Source organism: Neofelis nebulosa, chromosome 11, assembly GCF_028018385.1.
Source record: "Neofelis nebulosa isolate mNeoNeb1 chromosome 11, mNeoNeb1.pri, whole genome shotgun sequence".
Taxonomy (NCBI): domain Eukaryota; kingdom Metazoa; phylum Chordata; class Mammalia; order Carnivora; family Felidae; genus Neofelis; species Neofelis nebulosa.
In genome coordinates this window covers 90006787-90023175 of record NC_080792.1, presented here as the reverse complement: position 1 = coordinate 90023175, position 16389 = coordinate 90006787, and the positions used below count along the sequence as shown (strand labels likewise).

At 63.8% G+C, this 16389-nt stretch overlaps 1 protein-coding gene across 1 annotated transcript in view; it reads left to right on the top strand.

Moving 5' to 3' along the window:
- Positions 1 to 9244, top strand: part of NCOR2 (nuclear receptor corepressor 2) — a 210384-nt gene extending 201140 nt beyond the window's left edge. The window contains exons 47-55 of the mRNA XM_058691634.1: positions 400 to 549; positions 788 to 933; positions 1409 to 1602; positions 2448 to 2597; positions 3199 to 3347; positions 3892 to 3945; positions 6918 to 7139; positions 8231 to 8410; positions 8967 to 9244. Coding sequence (XP_058547617.1) covers positions 400 to 549; positions 788 to 933; positions 1409 to 1602; positions 2448 to 2597; positions 3199 to 3347; positions 3892 to 3945; positions 6918 to 7139; positions 8231 to 8410; positions 8967 to 9148 — 1427 coding nt within the window. The 3' untranslated portion in view covers positions 9149 to 9244. The remainder of the gene's footprint in view (positions 1 to 399; positions 550 to 787; positions 934 to 1408; positions 1603 to 2447; positions 2598 to 3198; positions 3348 to 3891; positions 3946 to 6917; positions 7140 to 8230; positions 8411 to 8966) is intronic.
- Positions 9245 to 16389: the final 7145 nt, after the last annotated feature.

Sequence of the window (16389 nt, the reverse complement as noted above, 5' to 3'; positions counted from 1 at the left end):
CCGAGTGTCCCTCCCTGGCCCCTGCCCCCCGCTGATCTCACTCCTGCACTGCCTTCCCTGGAGACTCGTCTTCCCCACGGCCCCCACCATCCGGGTCTGTGTTTCCCCCTGTCCCTAGGTCATCGTCCGTCTCTCGGCCTGTCTCCCTGTGTGTCCGTCTGCGTTCTTCCTCCAACGGCCTCTCTCTCTCACCCCACCGCCCCATCTCCCCCATTTCTCGATGCGTCCCCCGCCCCAGCCAGCCGGCAGCCCCTGGTCTGGCTCCCTTCCTCTATCCATCCGCCCGCGGCCCCCGTCTGATCTGGGGTCCCCAGCCAGCGGGCGGGGGGGCGGTCCGGGCGGGGTGGCCCTGGCCCCAGGTCCTGGCACAGACATGACCCGGGGCCTCGCCCACGGCAGGTTACCACGGTGGCAGCTACAGCCCCGACGGGGTGGAGCCCGTCAGCCCCGTGAGCTCGCCCAGCCTGACCCATGACAAGGGGCTCCCCAAGCACCTCGAGGAGCTCGACAAGAGCCACCTGGAGGGGGACCTGCGGCACAAGCAGCCAGGTAGCGCTCCGCCTCACCCCGGCACCCCCCTCGCCACAGCCCTGCGAGACAGGGGCGGCCGTTGTCCCATCACACAGGCGGGAAAACCAAGGCCCCCTGCGGCCGAGGAATTGGCCCAGCCCCACGCTCAGAGGGCAGAGTCGGGATGCGGGGACCGCGCCCTCAGCCAGGCTCACGCCTCGGGTCCCTCCCCTCCCCCCCCCGCCCCCCAGCCTGACCAGCTCTGCTCCGCCCGCAGGCCCCGGAAAGCTCAGCGGTGAGGCCGCGCACCTCCCACACCTGCGGCCGCTGCCCGAGAGCCAGCCCTCGTCCAGCCCACTGCTCCAGACCACCCCCGGGGTCAAAGGTCACCAGAGGGTGGTCACCCTGGCACAGCACATCAGCGTAACTACCCCTTCTCTGTCTCCGGCCCTGGGTGGGGGTGAGGTCCCGGGGGAGGGGGAGGGTCACACGCAGCCTCTCTGTCTGGTGGGTAAACCGAGTCCTGGCGGACCGGACCAGGGAGGTAGGGCTGGCGTGGGCAGGCCGGCCAGGGATTCCAGACTCTCAGACTCAGATGCGGAAGCCACCCCCTCACCCAGCTGGGGAGCCTCTGGTGTGTGAGCCCGTGATCCGCGTCTCCCGCCTGCTGGCCATTGGAACCTGACCCTTGTAGGGCCCACCACTTTGACACGGAGCCCCCCATCCCGTGCACAGGGGGACGCTGAGGCTGCCGTGGGCGGGCCCGAAACACCCAGGGAGCCGGGAACCGAGCCGGGCTGTGTCCCCAAAGCGCAGCCTGGCCTTTGCACGCCCAGAAGGTTCCGGAGGGATGGCTGCTGCCTGACCCCTGCACCCCTCCCCTACCTTCGGCCCGCAGGAGGTCATCACACAGGATTACACGCGGCACCACCCACAGCAGCTGAACGCACCCCTCCCGGCCCCCCTCTACTCCTTCCCTGGAGCCAGCTGCCCGGTCCTGGACCTGCGTCGCCCCCCCAGTGACCTCTACCTCCCGCCCCCGGACCATGGCGCCCCGGCTCGCGGCTCGCCCCACAGTGAAGGGGGCAAGAGGTGAGCGTCGGGGGCGGGTGACCCTTGCGGTTTAGGTCCTGGGGCACCTCTGTCAGGCAGGTGCCTGCTGTAGGAGGGCTGAGCTCGGCCAAGTGCGAGGCCCGCCTGGTGTCCTTGCGCGGATGAGAAACTGAGGCTCAGGGAGACGGCGGGCGGTTTGCTCAAGGCCACGGTGCTGACAGATAATAGCTGACGCGTCCGTCACGCTCTGTGGGCTCCAGCCGCCATGTGTTAACCGGGATGCTCACCACAACCCCAGGAAGCATAGGCGGTATTGTCCCCATGTCACCGGTGAAAGAACTGAGGTACGGAGAAGCGAATTCCTTCATCTCCGGGGACACAGCCAGTGAGTGGCAGAGCCGGGATTTGAACCAGAGCCGAGGGTGGCGAGCACAGCCTCCCTGCAGGCACACGTGCTCGCTTCTGGTTCCCCCGGGAGCACTAGGGCTTGGAGAGGAGGGGGCGGCCCCCGGCTCTAGGACGAAGGGAGCCACTCGAACGGGGGCACCACATGAGCGAGCCACAAGGGCGGGAAGGACATCTCTGGGGGACAGTGGGGCACCGGGCGTGTGCTGCAGCAGGGGTCAACTGACTACCGCCCGTGGGCCAAATCTAGCCCATAACCCACGAGCTACAGGTGGTTTTACATTTTTAAGAGGTTGTAAAAGAAGAAACACAGCAGAGCCCACAAGTGGCCCGCAGCGCCCGACACAGTGGCTCTCCAGCCCGTGCAGAAAGACTCAGGGGAGGGCAGAGCTGGGAGGGGGCGGGAGAGGGACACGTCCCCCACGTCACTGCGGGGGAGAGAGCGCCGAACTCGGACCACAGACCCTCTCTCTGCTCAGGTCTCCAGAGCCCAGCAAGACGTCCGCCCTGGGCAGCAGTGAGGATGCCATCGAGCCCGTGTCCCCACCCGAGGGCATGGCAGAGCCTGGGCATCCCCGAAGCGCCATGTACCCACTGCTGTACCGGGACGGGGACCAGGCAGAGCCCAGGTACCTCCGTGGCACCCCACTCCGCCCCCGGGATGCTCATGACTCAGCCTCTGGCCCACTCGTGGCTTTGGCCCACCGCGGTGCACTTGGGGCTCCACTGGGCCTTTGTGTGCGGCTGAGAGACCTCAGACCCGCAGAGCAGGGGTTAACGGCTGGAGGGGCGTCCACGGCAGCTTCCTGTGCTTGGACTGCACCTCCTGGCTCAGGCCAGGCCCCGGCTGCTAGTGGACCTGAGAAACCATGAGCTAAATGTGCTGCACCAATCGGGGGGGCGTGGAGACAGAGAAGAAAGCCAGGTCCCTGGGTCTTGGGAAGGATGCGGTCTGAGCACATGTCTAGTTTTTTCAGGGGCTGTTGCAGGTAGTCAGGGATGGCCCACCAGAGCAGCTGGGGCTCTCCAGAGACACCCTGAGCCCAGGAATAGGTGAACTACAGAGAAGATTCCAGGAGTCGTGGTCCCTAAGAGATCAAAGATGTAGGTACGGGGTAGGAGAGGCTCGGTTCTGAATTTCTAAGGCAGGTCAGGTAGTAAGCGCCCCATCGTCAAAGGTATGCAAGCTCCACACTGAACAAACTGACCTAGGTTCTCTGATCCTCGCAGCAGAATGGGCTCTAAATCTCCAGGCAACAGCAGCCAGCCGCCGGCCTTCTTCAGCAAACTGACCGAGAGCAACTCCGCCATGGTCAAATCGAAGAAGCAGGAGATCAACAAGAAGCTGAACACCCACAACCGGAACGAGCCAGAATACAGTAAGCGGCGAGCCCACTGCCCTGGGAACCAGGGGCCCCCGTGGGGCTGGGAGCCAGCACGGTGCTAGAAACCCACGGGGTACTTGCCCGGCTCCCCCACTGGCCCTTCCCCGCGCATTCAGGGAGCCCGGCGGTCTCCGTCTCTGCCTCGGGTGCCCGCCGGGACAGAACAGTGCCTGGGGACGGCCGGCATTCGGCGAATACTCAGATGGGCGGGTCTGTGCGGAGCCCCTACTGGGAACCAGGGATTGGGGTCTTACCCACCCAAGGGCCCTGTGTGTCCCCTGTTCACAGCACTCATCGTGTTTGTGATTTTTTCCTCCCCACTTACGCGGTTACCGGAAGTGAATCCTAACTTAGCCTCCGCCCCTTAGCACATGCTGGTTAGAATTGCAGCCTCCAGACCTGCTGACTCTGTGTACATTGAACAAGCTCCCACAGAGTGCGCCTTGCCTGCACGAGACAGGGGACCGTGCGGGGGCGGGGGCGTTCCTCGGACCCGTAGGCCCGCAGGGCTTACCCATCTTGTCGCCTGCCTCTCCAGATATCGGCCAGCCCGGGACGGAGATCTTCAACATGCCCGCCATCACCGGAGCAGGTAAGCGTCCGGCCCGGGCTACACGGCCACCGGCCCCCTCCCTGCTCTCTCCGCCACCCCCCGTCATGGCTGCGTGCTGGGGAGGTTAGGCTGGGCGTGCGGGACCTGGAAGGAGACTCGGGGAGCGGGCGCAGCCTCGGAGGCCGCTGGGGCCCTCGCCCCAGCCACAGTCGCGGTGACAGAGGGCCTCTCTGAGTTCAGCTGTGTCCCTCCCTCTGGACTCCGCAAACCGGCGGTGGGGATACAGGCTCACACGGAAGGCGAGGCTTTGCAGGGAGTCGACACTGGAGTTACACCGCAAGGCCCCCTGGTGTGTTGATTTCAGGATTAGGGGCGCACAGCCGCGTGGAAGCACCAGTCCCTGCCGGGGCCTCGGGGGGGGGGTGGGGGGAGACTGGAGTGTGACGGGGAGTGGGTGTGCGCTCGGTGTGCCCAGGCTTGCTCAGGGTCCGCCTGAGCGTTCTCAGAGAGAGAGCATCGGCTTCACTCAGAAATTCGAACCCCCCGGGGAGCTGAGGGAACAATGAAGACGGGTGACAGAGATGGGTGAAAACTCACACGCGTGTTTGAAACTCCAGCCCGCTTTGATGGTTTGTGGCTGGGGGGCCCCCGGGGTCGGATCCCCAGCCCCTGGTGGGGGCTGCAGTGTGTGTTTCCACTGCTTCGTGGCGGGGCTCTGTGGAATCGGCTTCGAAAGCCTGGTGAGAGGAGACTGAGCCCAGAGCCCACTGGGGACTGGCGCCTCCACAGGCAGGACCCTGTCTAGGGGGGTTGGAGGTGCCGGGGGGGTGTGCAGGGCTGTGGCCTCTGGGCTCTGTGGGAGCCTGAGGCCAGAGGAGCAGAGGGGAGATGGGGGGACCTTCCCTGGGGCCATCGGGGGCCTCGAACCCTGGGAACGTGGTGAGCGAAAGACCAGCATTTTATCCTCACTGGTGGTCATCAGGGCCTCCAAGTGGGGGGCTCGCCCGTCTACCCAGAGACTAGACACAGGGGGCTTCGCTGAGCCTCGGACAACAGGCAGGAGACGGTTCGGTCGAACCAATGATATGGTTAGAAATGAATGTTTCCGGAACATTCCAAATCGTGACACAGGCACTAGACGCGTAGGCGTGTACGTACATGCAGAAATCCATGCAGTGGTGCAGCAAAGCTAAGACTTCCACGTAAATTCGATTCGGCTTTTTTTTTTTAAGCAGTTAGTCCACACACAAAAATTTCCCCAGACCCCGGTCTCTGCTGCTCAGCCCCTGCATCAGACTTTGCCTTGGTAACTGGAGATGGTCAGGCTTCCTGTCTGCCTGGCACCATCAGATCCGGGACCCGTGGCCCTGGGTGGAAGGCTCGGGAACATCTGTGATTGCTCACCCCTGCTGGAAATCCTGCTCTTTCTTAGAGAACGTGGCTTTTTTTCCACCCCTTTTTTTTTTTTTTTTTTTTTTTTGAAGTGCTGAGGAAAATGTGGCCAAGACGCAGCTAAAAAGGTGGAGAGGGTGTCCCTGGCTGTGAACAAGTTTGAAGCAAAAAGGAAGAAAAGAAAAAGAAAATGTAGGGAGCAAACAGTTGCTACGCAGAAGTGTGATTTTTATTTAAAAACAATTGTTAATGTTTATTTACTTTTGAGAGAGAGAGAAAGAGGAGAGAACCCAAGTGAGGGAAGGACAGAGAGAGAGAGAGAGAGAGGGAGACACAGAATCTGAAGCAGGCTCCAGGCTCTGAGCTGTCCGCACAGAGCCCGACGCGGGGCTCGAACCCACGAACCGCGAGATCATGACCTGAGCCGGAGTCGGACGCTGAACCGACCGAGCCGCCCAGGCGCCTCAGACATTTTTAAAAGCCTCTGTGTCCCTCCCAGCCTCACAGAAGCCATCAGGGAAGTTGGCTGATGAGCTGGGGGTCGGAAAGACTCGTCCCCTGGCCACTTGGTATTCACACGGTTCACCAGAGTGGAAGTTTTGAAATCCATGCAGACAGTGCCCAAGGCCGGCAGGCGGAGGGGGCTTGAGCTTTGCTGGCTTAACAGAGATGCTGAGGAAGAGACACAAGCCCCCGGCTTGTGAAAGGCCCTGGAATGATTCACAAGAAAGATGAGAAAGGGGCAGGATACCTGGTGGATGAAAACAGGCTTACTTAATTCACGTGGCCGAGCGGTGGGCATCTGCAGGGGCCTGTGTGGGACCGGTCTGTTGATTCGACCGCTTTGTGAGCAGGTGGCCGGGCTGGGGGCGGTCGTGCATTTGTCTCCAGCTCTGCCCTGTCCCCCGCACGCACGTAACTGCATGGCTGCCTCCCCACCTCACCGTCCGTCTCTGCACCTCTCTCTCCTCGTGGCTCCCAGGCAGGGAGGGGTGGGGAGGGTGGAGAGCTAGGCCCAGTGTGGGGAGAGGGGAGGGCGGGCGGTGGGGGGCTGAGGGTCCCAGGCCTCGCGGGGGTCACCTTCCCTGCTAGAGTCTCTTCCTCAGCCCCTGCCGGCCCCGGGCACCCCGAGCAGACCCCTCACACCCAGGACCAGGCTCTGGCTTGCCCTGGTTTCCCAGCTGTGTGTCTCCAGATGGGGCGTCCCTCCGATTTCTGTTGGCAGTAAACACACACACACACGCACACACACACACACACACACTCCCAAGCCACTTGGAATTTTTAAAAAGATGCAGGCCCAGCTGGGATTCGGGGGGCAGAAGAAGGGGCTTCCGATTTCCCAGAGGACAGGGTAGGAGAAACTGGGGGGGGGGGGGTCATCTCGCCTCCCAACCCCCCCACCCCCGGGCCCCAAGTCCGAGGGAGCCGCCTGCCCCCGATCACCACTGCAGGAAAATAAGGGGGGGGATAGGGCAATAAACGTGTTGCTTTGGCGAAATGTGCTCACTGTGTATTCTCTCTTCTCCTCCCTCTCTCCCTCTCTCCGCTTCTCTCCCCCTCTCTCCGTTGTCCCCCTGGCCCCTCCTGGCCCCTGTGTGTGTGTGTCTCTCTCCCAGGCCTTATGACCTGCAGAAGCCAGGCGGTGCAGGAACATGCCAGCACCAACATGGGGCTGGAGGCCATTATTAGAAAGGCGCTCATGGGTAAATATGATCAGTGGGAGGAGCCCCCGCTCAGCGCCAATGCTTTTAACCCTCTGAATGCCAGTGCCAGCCTGCCCGCTGCTATGCCCATAACCGCTGCTGACGGACGGAGCGAACACACACTCACCTCGCCAGGTCTGCAGGCCTCCCCCGCCTCGGTCCTCCAGCCCCACCCGCCCCGTCCGTCCCCCTCCCGGTGTCATTAATCTCGCGCCTCCGCGTTCCTCTGACCAACCCCATCCAGCTTTGGAGCTTGTGACTGTATTTTTGTTGTGTGTTTGATGTGGTTCTGGAGTCGGCTAATCCCAGGCTGGGTGGGCACAGCCCCAGCCCCCCCACCCCCCTTGCCCACTGGGACCGAAGGAGCTGCTGCTTTTCTAAAAACACGCCCTGCTGTCCGAGCCCTGCCCTGCCTTGTTCCCCTGCTGGACACGGGTCCCCGGGAGGCCCACGTCCGGGCCCAGCTTTGCGTCTCCTGGGGAGATCAGGCTAGAGCGAGGACCCGCCTCTGTGTGGGTCAAGGGGACCCCTGGGCTCTTGGCAGCCAGGCCCATTGGCTCCGCATCTGCTGGGGCCACCGTGTGTGTCCCTGGCTGGCCTGGGACCTGAGGGGGAGGAGACCGGTGTCTGTGTGCCAGCCCCAAACTCAGATGAGTCAAGGAGAGCACAGGGGCCAGCGCCCCATCTGCCCCATGTCCCTGAGCAACACTCTGCATATCTGAACGAGGACTGTGCAAGGAGACCTCAGGCCCGTTTGTCTGACCTGGACAGTCTGGTCCCAGGAAGATTCTGGATTTAATGGGGGCCCAGGCCTGGCCTCTGGGGTCCTGGCTTCTCTGTGGAAGGTCTACAGCCTTCCCGGCCCTGGTACGGCCCTGGGGCAATGGTCAGGGGCAAGTCAGAGGCCTGAGGCTTCGTGTTCGGGGTATCAGCCCCTGGGTGGGTGGGTGGGCCTCAGGGCGGCCCGAGGGGGCTTTGAAAGTAGTTCAGCTCACTTCCCTAGTCGGTTCTGGGTCTGTCCATCTGGTCGACCTTGGCTTCTCAGCAGGGCCGAGCTGCTGTTCTCTCCTCTGTGGGGGCCTGGGAGGCAGGCGTCCAGGGCCTCACCCACCCCCGCCCCGGCCCCACCCCCACCCCCGCCCAACCCCCCCCCCCCTTCTGTCCCCCGCCCTGTGAGTGTCGTCTGCACAGTCCAACGTGGCCCCTTCCCGTGTGTTCTCCTGCAGGTGGTGGCGGGAAGGCCAAAGTCTCTGGCAGACCCAGCAGCCGCAAAGCCAAGTCCCCGGCCCCGGGCCTGGCGTCCGGGGACCGGCCGCCCTCCGTCTCCTCGGTGCACTCGGAGGGGGACTGCAACCGCCGGACCCCACTCACCAACCGCGTGTGGGAGGACCGGCCCTCGTCCGCAGGTGGGCGGCAGGGCGCGGTGCTTGGGCGGGCCTGTCGCTGCCCCCAGCACAGTGCGCAGGTCACCTGGGTGGGGTCGGGGGGAGCACCTGCACTGGGCCTGGCCAGCAGCCTGAGCACCTACTGTGTGCAGAGTGCGTGGTCTGGCCTCTGGCCCTGACCAGAGAGGAGGGAGGGTTCGGGGAGTGAGTGGAGAAGGCCGATCCCATGGGCTTGGCAGGTTGCGGGAAGCTGGGTTTTCTTCACGGGCACAAGGAGCCCCTGGAAGGTTCTAGGTGGAAAGCGCCTGCAAGAGAACAGACCCGAGGGGCGAGGGCACGGGAACAGCAAGGAGGCCCCTCCCCGTCCCAGCGACAGCTGGCCCCGGGCACGGTGGGGGGGAAGTGGTGTCGGTGGGGAGAGGTGGGCAGCTTTGAGCCACTCGCGGGAGTCACGCCGGGACAGTGGCCAGATGTGGGAGGCCGAGGCCCAGTCCCCAGCGTGGTCGGCAGGTGGGCCCACGGGCAGTGCCCAGCTCACAGGGGGCCTCCCGGTCGTCTCTCCTGGTCTTTCCGGCAGGTTCCACACCGTTTCCCTACAACCCCCTGATCATGCGGCTGCAGGCGGGTGTCATGGCCTCCCCACCCCCGCCTGGCCTCCCCGCGGGCAGCGGGCCCCTTGCCGGTCCCCACCACGCCTGGGACGAGGAGCCCAAGCCGCTGCTCTGCTCACAGTACGAGACACTCTCCGACAGCGAGTGACCGTCAGAACGGGCTGGGGGGCGGTGCCGGGGCCCAGCCAGCGACCAGAGCAGCCGGGCAAGGAGGGGGCCGCTGCCGACCCCCCCCCCCCCCCCCCCCCCCACCGAGGAAGGAGCCCCTGAGTCTGCCTGCGCGCCTGTCCGTCCGTCCGTCCAGAGCCGGCATCCTTGCCTGTCTAAAGCCTTAACTACGACTCCCGCCCCGGGCTGGCCCTGTGCAGTGACCTTACTCAGGGGATGTTCACCTGGTGCTCGGGAGGGGAGGGGCCAGGGAGGGGGCGCGGCGGCGTGTGGCGGCCACACGCACGCAGCCGGGGCGGCCAGGGACCCAAAGCAGGATGACCACGCACCTCCCATGCCACTGCCTCCCCCCTTAACGCATTTGGAACCAAAGTCTAAACTGAGCTAGCAGCACCCTCCCTCCGTCCCCATTCCGCTTATCGCTCTGGACAGACGGACACAGGCGCTGTCCAGCCCCCGGCTCTCTCGTTCCCGGTCAGCGAGACTGCCGCCGACCCAGTGAGGCCAGATGGGCGGGCGAGAGGGCCAGGTGGGGTCTGGGGCGAGCGGAGGCTCGGAGGGACCGGACCGTTTGTTCTCACACATGGTTGCCGCGGCGGTGGGAAGGAAAGGCAGGTGTACATGATGTATTGGTTTACAGGGTATATTTTTGATACCTTTGATGAATTAGTTCAGATGTTTTACGCGAGGAAGGACTTGACCCAGTATTATTGCTGCTGTGCTTTTCCATCTCTGCTTACCGTTCAGGAGGCGTGTGCAGGCCGCCATCGGTGACCCCATCGTCCGCGGGCCTGAGGGGGCCGGGGGCTGCCGGCTCGCGGGCGCCCCTTCGTCCTCCCCCCCGCCCTTCCTTGGGCAGAAGGAATTTGATGGGCGCACGGCGGTGGCATTCTGTCATTTACACACGTTGTTCTCATTAAAAAGCGAATTATACTCGAGCGACGAAGGCTTCTTCTCTGCCTCGGACTGCACGGCCACAGGGCAGGCGACTGGGGGCTTGGGGGGACAGTGTGAGTGTGACCCCGGAGGGGCAAAGACACATCCTCCCTGAAGTCACCAGGCCCGTCCCCTTGGCAGGTGAATAGCTCCATCCGTGGCGAGAATGTCACCGTGAGGGCGTCCGTACACGTGGGGGAAGGTGAGGAGCGTGCACGCCTGGGGAGGGGTCACAGGGCGCGTCCCGATGACCGTCGCCGGGTGTCCCTTGCTAAATACGCTTGCGGCCACTCCCGCCGGGGTCGTGAGGACACGGGGCCTTTGCCGTCACCGCCGTCTTCGATGTGAGGCACAAGGGAGACAGCCCTCGGCCTCTCGGGTCCGGAAACGGCTGCCGGGCCACTGCTTGTGGTTTTGGTCGGAGCGTCCCCGCTCTGGCTTCCTGGGTGCGTCGCGAACACAGCCCAAGTTCTGGAAAGGCTGTGATCCGTTGCCGTGGCAGATGCTGGGGGCAGCCTCGCGGGGGCCCCTCCCCCGCCCCTCTCCGCAGCACCTTGTCTGCCCCGTCGGGCCGGGCGCCTGACTCTGGAAGGGCACTCAGGGGTCCTCGCTGCCCAGCATCCTGTCTGTGTGCCTGGCACGTGTGTGGGTGTGTGCCGTGGGCCCCCGGGTGCCCCTTGTGCCGAGCCTGGGTGTTGTGGTCCTGGAACCCACCCTGTCCCCGTCCCTCAGCTTCCCGGCCCGGGGCTGCCGGCCCCTTGGCCCGTCCAGGGACGGACACCCCTCGAATACCCAGAGAGGGGCCACCCTGGCCCAGCGGACTTGTGAACAGGCCGCCGTGTCTGGCCAAGGGGATGGTGTTTATGCAGTTTGGAACCGGCTTCCAGGACTCTGATGGGGCCTTGCCAGCAAGGATGGCCGTGGGCCCAGTTGGGGGGGCGGGGGGGGGGTGGTCCTGTCCCACACCAGCTGTCCCCGTTCAGCACATCGGAGGGGCCCCCACAGGACTTGGGCCAGACACGGGTACGCTGGCCGCAGCGAGTGCTGTCCCCTGCCCAACCTCCACGTGAGTGGTGCCCAGTTTCCCTGGTGGCCAGCACCCCACCTCCTCGGGGTGTGTACCTGGGAGGTCCCACGATTTAGGGGTGGCGGGTAGGGGTGGAGGAAGGGTCAGAGTGTGCAGGGGACACTGCCCACGAGCCTCCCCGGCCCTGTGCGTCTCCCTGTCTATCCTGCAAGCCTGCGCCCTGAGTCGAGATGTGAGTGTGCGGTTGTGACGGTCTGTGTAGCCTCCGGAATGTTCTGCGTGCCCCCCTCCCCCCACAGCGGCAGCGGGCCTCACGGCCGCCCCTCCAGGCTTCAGCTCGGTACTTGGGCTGCAGTACTGAGGCTGGCAGGCAGGTGGCAGTGTCGAGCCAGCAAAGGGCCCTGTCCTGACCACAGGCCTCCCCCCACTCTGGGTGTAGACCTGCCCCCATCTGGAATCCAGGATGGGCCAGCTTGTGTTGGCCACACCAGCCACCAGGGCTTGGCCACGCATGCCGGTGCTACCCAGGATCCCATGGCACCTCCCTCAGCCGCGCAGAGTGATACGGGGGTGAGGGCTCAAGTCTCCGCCCACATGGTCCTCTCCACCAGCCCCCTGTCTCTGTGGCCTCAGAGTTGACACCGTCTGGCACCTGTCTGTCTTCTCTGAGCACCGGTGGCCCGGACCCAACATGGGGTGTCTGCAGGGTGTAGAGAGAACTCGTGGCCTCCTGGTGCCTACAGAGGACCCGCCCTGACCTCCAGCCTACCGGCCAGTCCTCAACCCCCGGCGTTCATTCCACCCCCATCTTGTTTGGTTTTCTCACTGTTCCGTCTTTAAGGCAGTGGCCTATGGTGTTCCCCTGACCCTCATCTCCGTGGAAAACTCCTACACACACGTTAAAACCCAGCTGGGACATTGCCTCCTCTAAGAACTCGTTATCCCTCTCCATTTTCTTTTTTTTTTTTTTAATTTTTTTTTTTTCAACGTTTTTTATTTTATTTTTGGGACAGAGAGAGACAGAGCATGAACGGGGGAGGGGCAGAGAGAGAGGGAGACACAGAATCGGAAACAGGCTCCAGGCTCCGAGCCATCGGCCCAGAGCCTGACGCGGGGCTCGAACGCACGGACCGCGAGATCGTGACCTGGCTGAAGTCAGATGCTTAACCGACTGCGCCACCCAGGCGCCCCTCCCTCTCCATTTTCTTGTCCCCCCGGCTCTCTGATAACACACTGCACGTCTCAAGTTGGACAGAACCCCTCAAGGGCAGAGCTCATGTTCTTCCTTTCCAGCCCAGTTGTTGACCGAGCCTCCCTGGCGACTGTGTTAAGCTGAACGGACTCTGTGAGGAGCAGATCTCCTAGAAAGCCACAGTGTGATTTGTAAAGGGAAGGGGAGTTGTTGGCAAACGTCTGCATGTTTTAGGACATTGGGAAGTCGGTTGAATGCAGATTCCTGGGCCCCTGCTAGAGAAAATGAATATGAGTCTGTAGGTCGGGGGTGGGGCCCGAGAATCTGTGTTTTCAACAAGCAGCACAGGGGTTTCTGATGGGGTGGCCTGCAGCCCCCGCAGGAGTGGGAGCCCGAGGCCGGAGCTTGACCCGTGCCTAGAACCTTCTGTTTGGCCAGGGAGTCTCCAGTCAGGGCACAAGAAGCTCCATGGAAGGACGCCCGGCCAAAAGAGCTGCCGCCCTCGGCGGGGACAGGAACAGACTGGTCCCCAGGGCACTGGGTTTGGCTCACAACAAGCCCTCCCGGGGCTGGGTGACGCAGACACCGTGATAACTTGAGCAGTCAGGGTGGCTTCCTGGAGGCGGTAGCTCTCGGGGCGAGGGTGGGCTGAATGGAGGGAATGTGTGTGGGCAAAGGCTGGGAGGCGAGACCCGGCCGGGGACCTTTGGGAGCCCAGGGCGGCCACACATAGGTCAGCGTGGGGACCCAGGATTTCCTGAGAAGGAAGGAGACCCAACAAGGTAATTTGCTGGTTTTCTGCAATTGGGGTGATCGTGAGCTTGCAGGGGTGGATTGAGAGGGAGAAGCCTCTGAGGCAGGCCCGTGAGGGACCAGGACGGGGGCAGCGCAGCAAAGAAGGGCAAGACAGAGCCCCCCGGCCCCGGGAGCGGGCAGGGCACGCGAGGAGGCCGCCCGAGGCCAGCTGCCCGGTTCCGTCCTCCCCCTGCCACTTCATGGCTGTGTGACTCCAAGTCATTTGAACCCGCTGTGCCTCAGTTTCCTCCTCTATAAAACGGGACAGTGTGCCATGTTAGTTCTCTTGTAGAGAACACTGCTCACTCACCGGTGCGGGTGTCGGACGAGGGGACCCGGCAGGGAACAGACAAAATGGGTCTGATAAAGGAGCAAACGGGGATCGCCAGCAGCGGGGGGGGGGGGGGGGGGGCTCCCTGGCCATTCTGTCCTTGAGAAGGCTAAGGACGGCCACCGTTCTGATGGATCCCCCAGGAAGCCGGGAGGCTTTGGCGGCCCTGTGACAGACGGTCCTTCCTTCTCACCTCCTCTGGAGGCCGGCAGGCCAGGCCCCGCTTCCTCATTAGGACTTCTCGCCAGCTGCCTCTCAGGGTCACCGCGAGGATGGAATGTGCTAGAACGCTGACAGCAGGCCCACTGCCCTCAGGCAGAGTGCGCGGCTCAGCTCCGAGGGCTTTGCTGGCTGCCTGGGCTGCTGTGCTTGTCACTCTCAACTCGGGAGGAGGGGACGGGACGGCGTCGATCCAGATGATGGGGACGCCCGTTTGGAGGAGGGGGTTGCTGAGTTTGATCTGAGGCTTGTGAGTGTGAACCGGCAAGAGTGACCCCAGCAGAGGTCAGGAGGGGCGTTTGGGGCCGGAGCCGGCCCTCAGACATTTGAAGTGTTCCTGCCCCAGCATGAGCAGTGGACACCCTGCCCTGCCCCCCCCCCCCCCCCCCCCCCCCCCCGAAGAGGGTCCCAACTTGGTTCGGCTGCAGCAGAGGCCTGACCAACGCGAATTCTCATCTCCCGCAGCCTGGGAGGTAAGACCATGTGCCCATTTGGTAGAGACATGAAGTGACATGCTCTTTTTCCAGCCACTGGATCCATGCTCGGTGTCGTCTCCTGCTCCCCAGGGGACTTCGTGAGTGACACCTGCCTCTCTGAGATGTGTGGGGGACGGGGGGGGGGGGTGTGTGGAAGGGCCTTTGCAGTCTCTATTTTGGAGGTGGAAATCCCAGGGATCTAGACAACACTGGTAACACTTTCCCCCTGACCTCCAGGTCCTCTGGGTTCCCAGGAAAGCCGGGGAGCCCTCGGGGGCCTTACGGGCAGCTGCCTTGCTCCCCGCTTTCTCCTCCTCCCAGGTTGGGCCTCACTGAGCCCCTGTGTACGAGGAGCAGTCTGGGATTCCCGGTGTCATTAGGGAAAGGCAAAAGCTATCCACGTGGTCAAAACGACGTTCGGAGACACTTGAGTGCAAGGTGTGGGCTCGCTCTCGTCTCCCAGGCGCGCGTGTTACCTGTCTTCCGTGACACGCCGAGACAGGTGACGACAACGTGAAAGAGAAAGGGAGAGACAGTCTCAGTCCCCCGAGGGCAAAGACGCCTGCTAGAGGGTCCTGCCCGCGGCTGGAAAGCTGCAGCCGGAGGCCGTCAGCTAATCGCGTGCGTGGAAAGTTCTATCTTGAAGGGCACCCCAGGGGCACCTCCAAGGTCACTGGATTCGTGGGCCCCCCCCCCCAACTGCTCGTGTCAGGAAACCCACCCCATTTTCCCCCAGGTGGCGAGGCAGATCAGCGTTGGGATCGCAGTCCAGCTTGTACATCTGAATTCGTTAGGCACAAAGCAGCCCCCAGCGTGCGGAAGCCCGACCCGAAACCGGCCGGGCTCTCTCAGGCTGGGGCACATTCCAGTCTGACCTTCTGATTCCCAGAGGCCACTGTCCTTTGGCCGCCGCGTGCCTCCCTAACTGCACGGACAGTCGGGGCCCCGGAGGCCCCTCCAGAGGTATGGACAAGACGGAAAGAAACGAGTGCTAACGTGGGTTGGGACCAGCTTCTTTGCAGAGGCGGCTGGGGCCCTTCTCCGGGGGCATCAGCGCAGGGGGCTGGGACGCAGAACACAAAGCACTTGGGCACCAACAAATGCAGAGTCCCAAGGCCTCCCACCCCGGAACCGCCCCCAGACCCAAGTCCCAGGGTGGGGCCTGGCACTGGCCCTTGGGGGAAGCCAGTGCACGCTGGGCACAAGGGTCTGTGCCTTCTGAGTATACCTCCCTGCTCCCCGTGAGCAGAGGAGAAGCCAAGGGGAAGCTACGGCCAGGTGGGAAAAGGGGGGCGGCCATAGAGCACGGGGGCCTGTGAAAACCTGCCCCACCCCATGGGATCCGAGGGGCTCGGGAACACAGAACAGGGAGCCTCTCTGGGTCTGCACATTTTATTAAGACAATCAATCAAGTTCTTAAGTTATTTTTGTTAATCGGACTCTCTGGAGAGAACATGCACCGGGTGTAGATATATAAAAATAGATCAGGCACTTGCCTCTCTTGGGCGTAGGCTCCGGGTTGTTCTCTCACCCCCACCCCCACCATGTGGGAGAGCCTTTCTGCCCCCCCCCCTCCCCCGCCCCGTCGTGGGGGATGAACAAGGGAGTGGGAGGGGAGTCCCCTTACCCACTAGGTCCATTCAGGCCAGAGGGCCCCTCCGAGGCCACACTGGGGAGTTTCCGGGGCACCCGTCCGGGGCAGCACCAGACCGTGGCCCCTGGCTCCCCGCCTGCCCTGGCAGCACGTGCGACGGGGGCCCAGCAGCACTGGGGACAGCGCGTGTGGAATCACCGCGTGTGGAAGCGGGCGGCCTGACCCAGGGCAGCCACCGCCACGGCATCTCTTTAAGCAGCTGGGCCCGGAGCCCCACGCAGGTGACGGCGGACGTTCCGAGAGCTTCGATGCCTCCCCTGGGCGCCTGGCGGGAAGGCTCTGGCGCGAGAGTCCTGATCCTGGAGAGGTTGCGCGGACAGAGGTCCGCAGGGACGCCCTGGGGGCGAGGCTCCCGACGCGGAGCGCCAAGGCCTCAATCGGGGCGGGCCGTGCCCGAGAGCCTGTGCCCCGGCACACGGCCGACAGCTGCGGCAGGGGCTCTACCAGCGCCGCCCCGGCCTCACGGCGGGCCTTTGCCCGCCCTCCTGGCTCGGCCGCCACCAGAGGGCGCTCGGCCCGGGCCTCTGGCCGAGCTGCGCGCCCGGCGGAAGGCCCGCTCTGGAGACCCCTCCTCCCAGGAAGCGAGGCCGG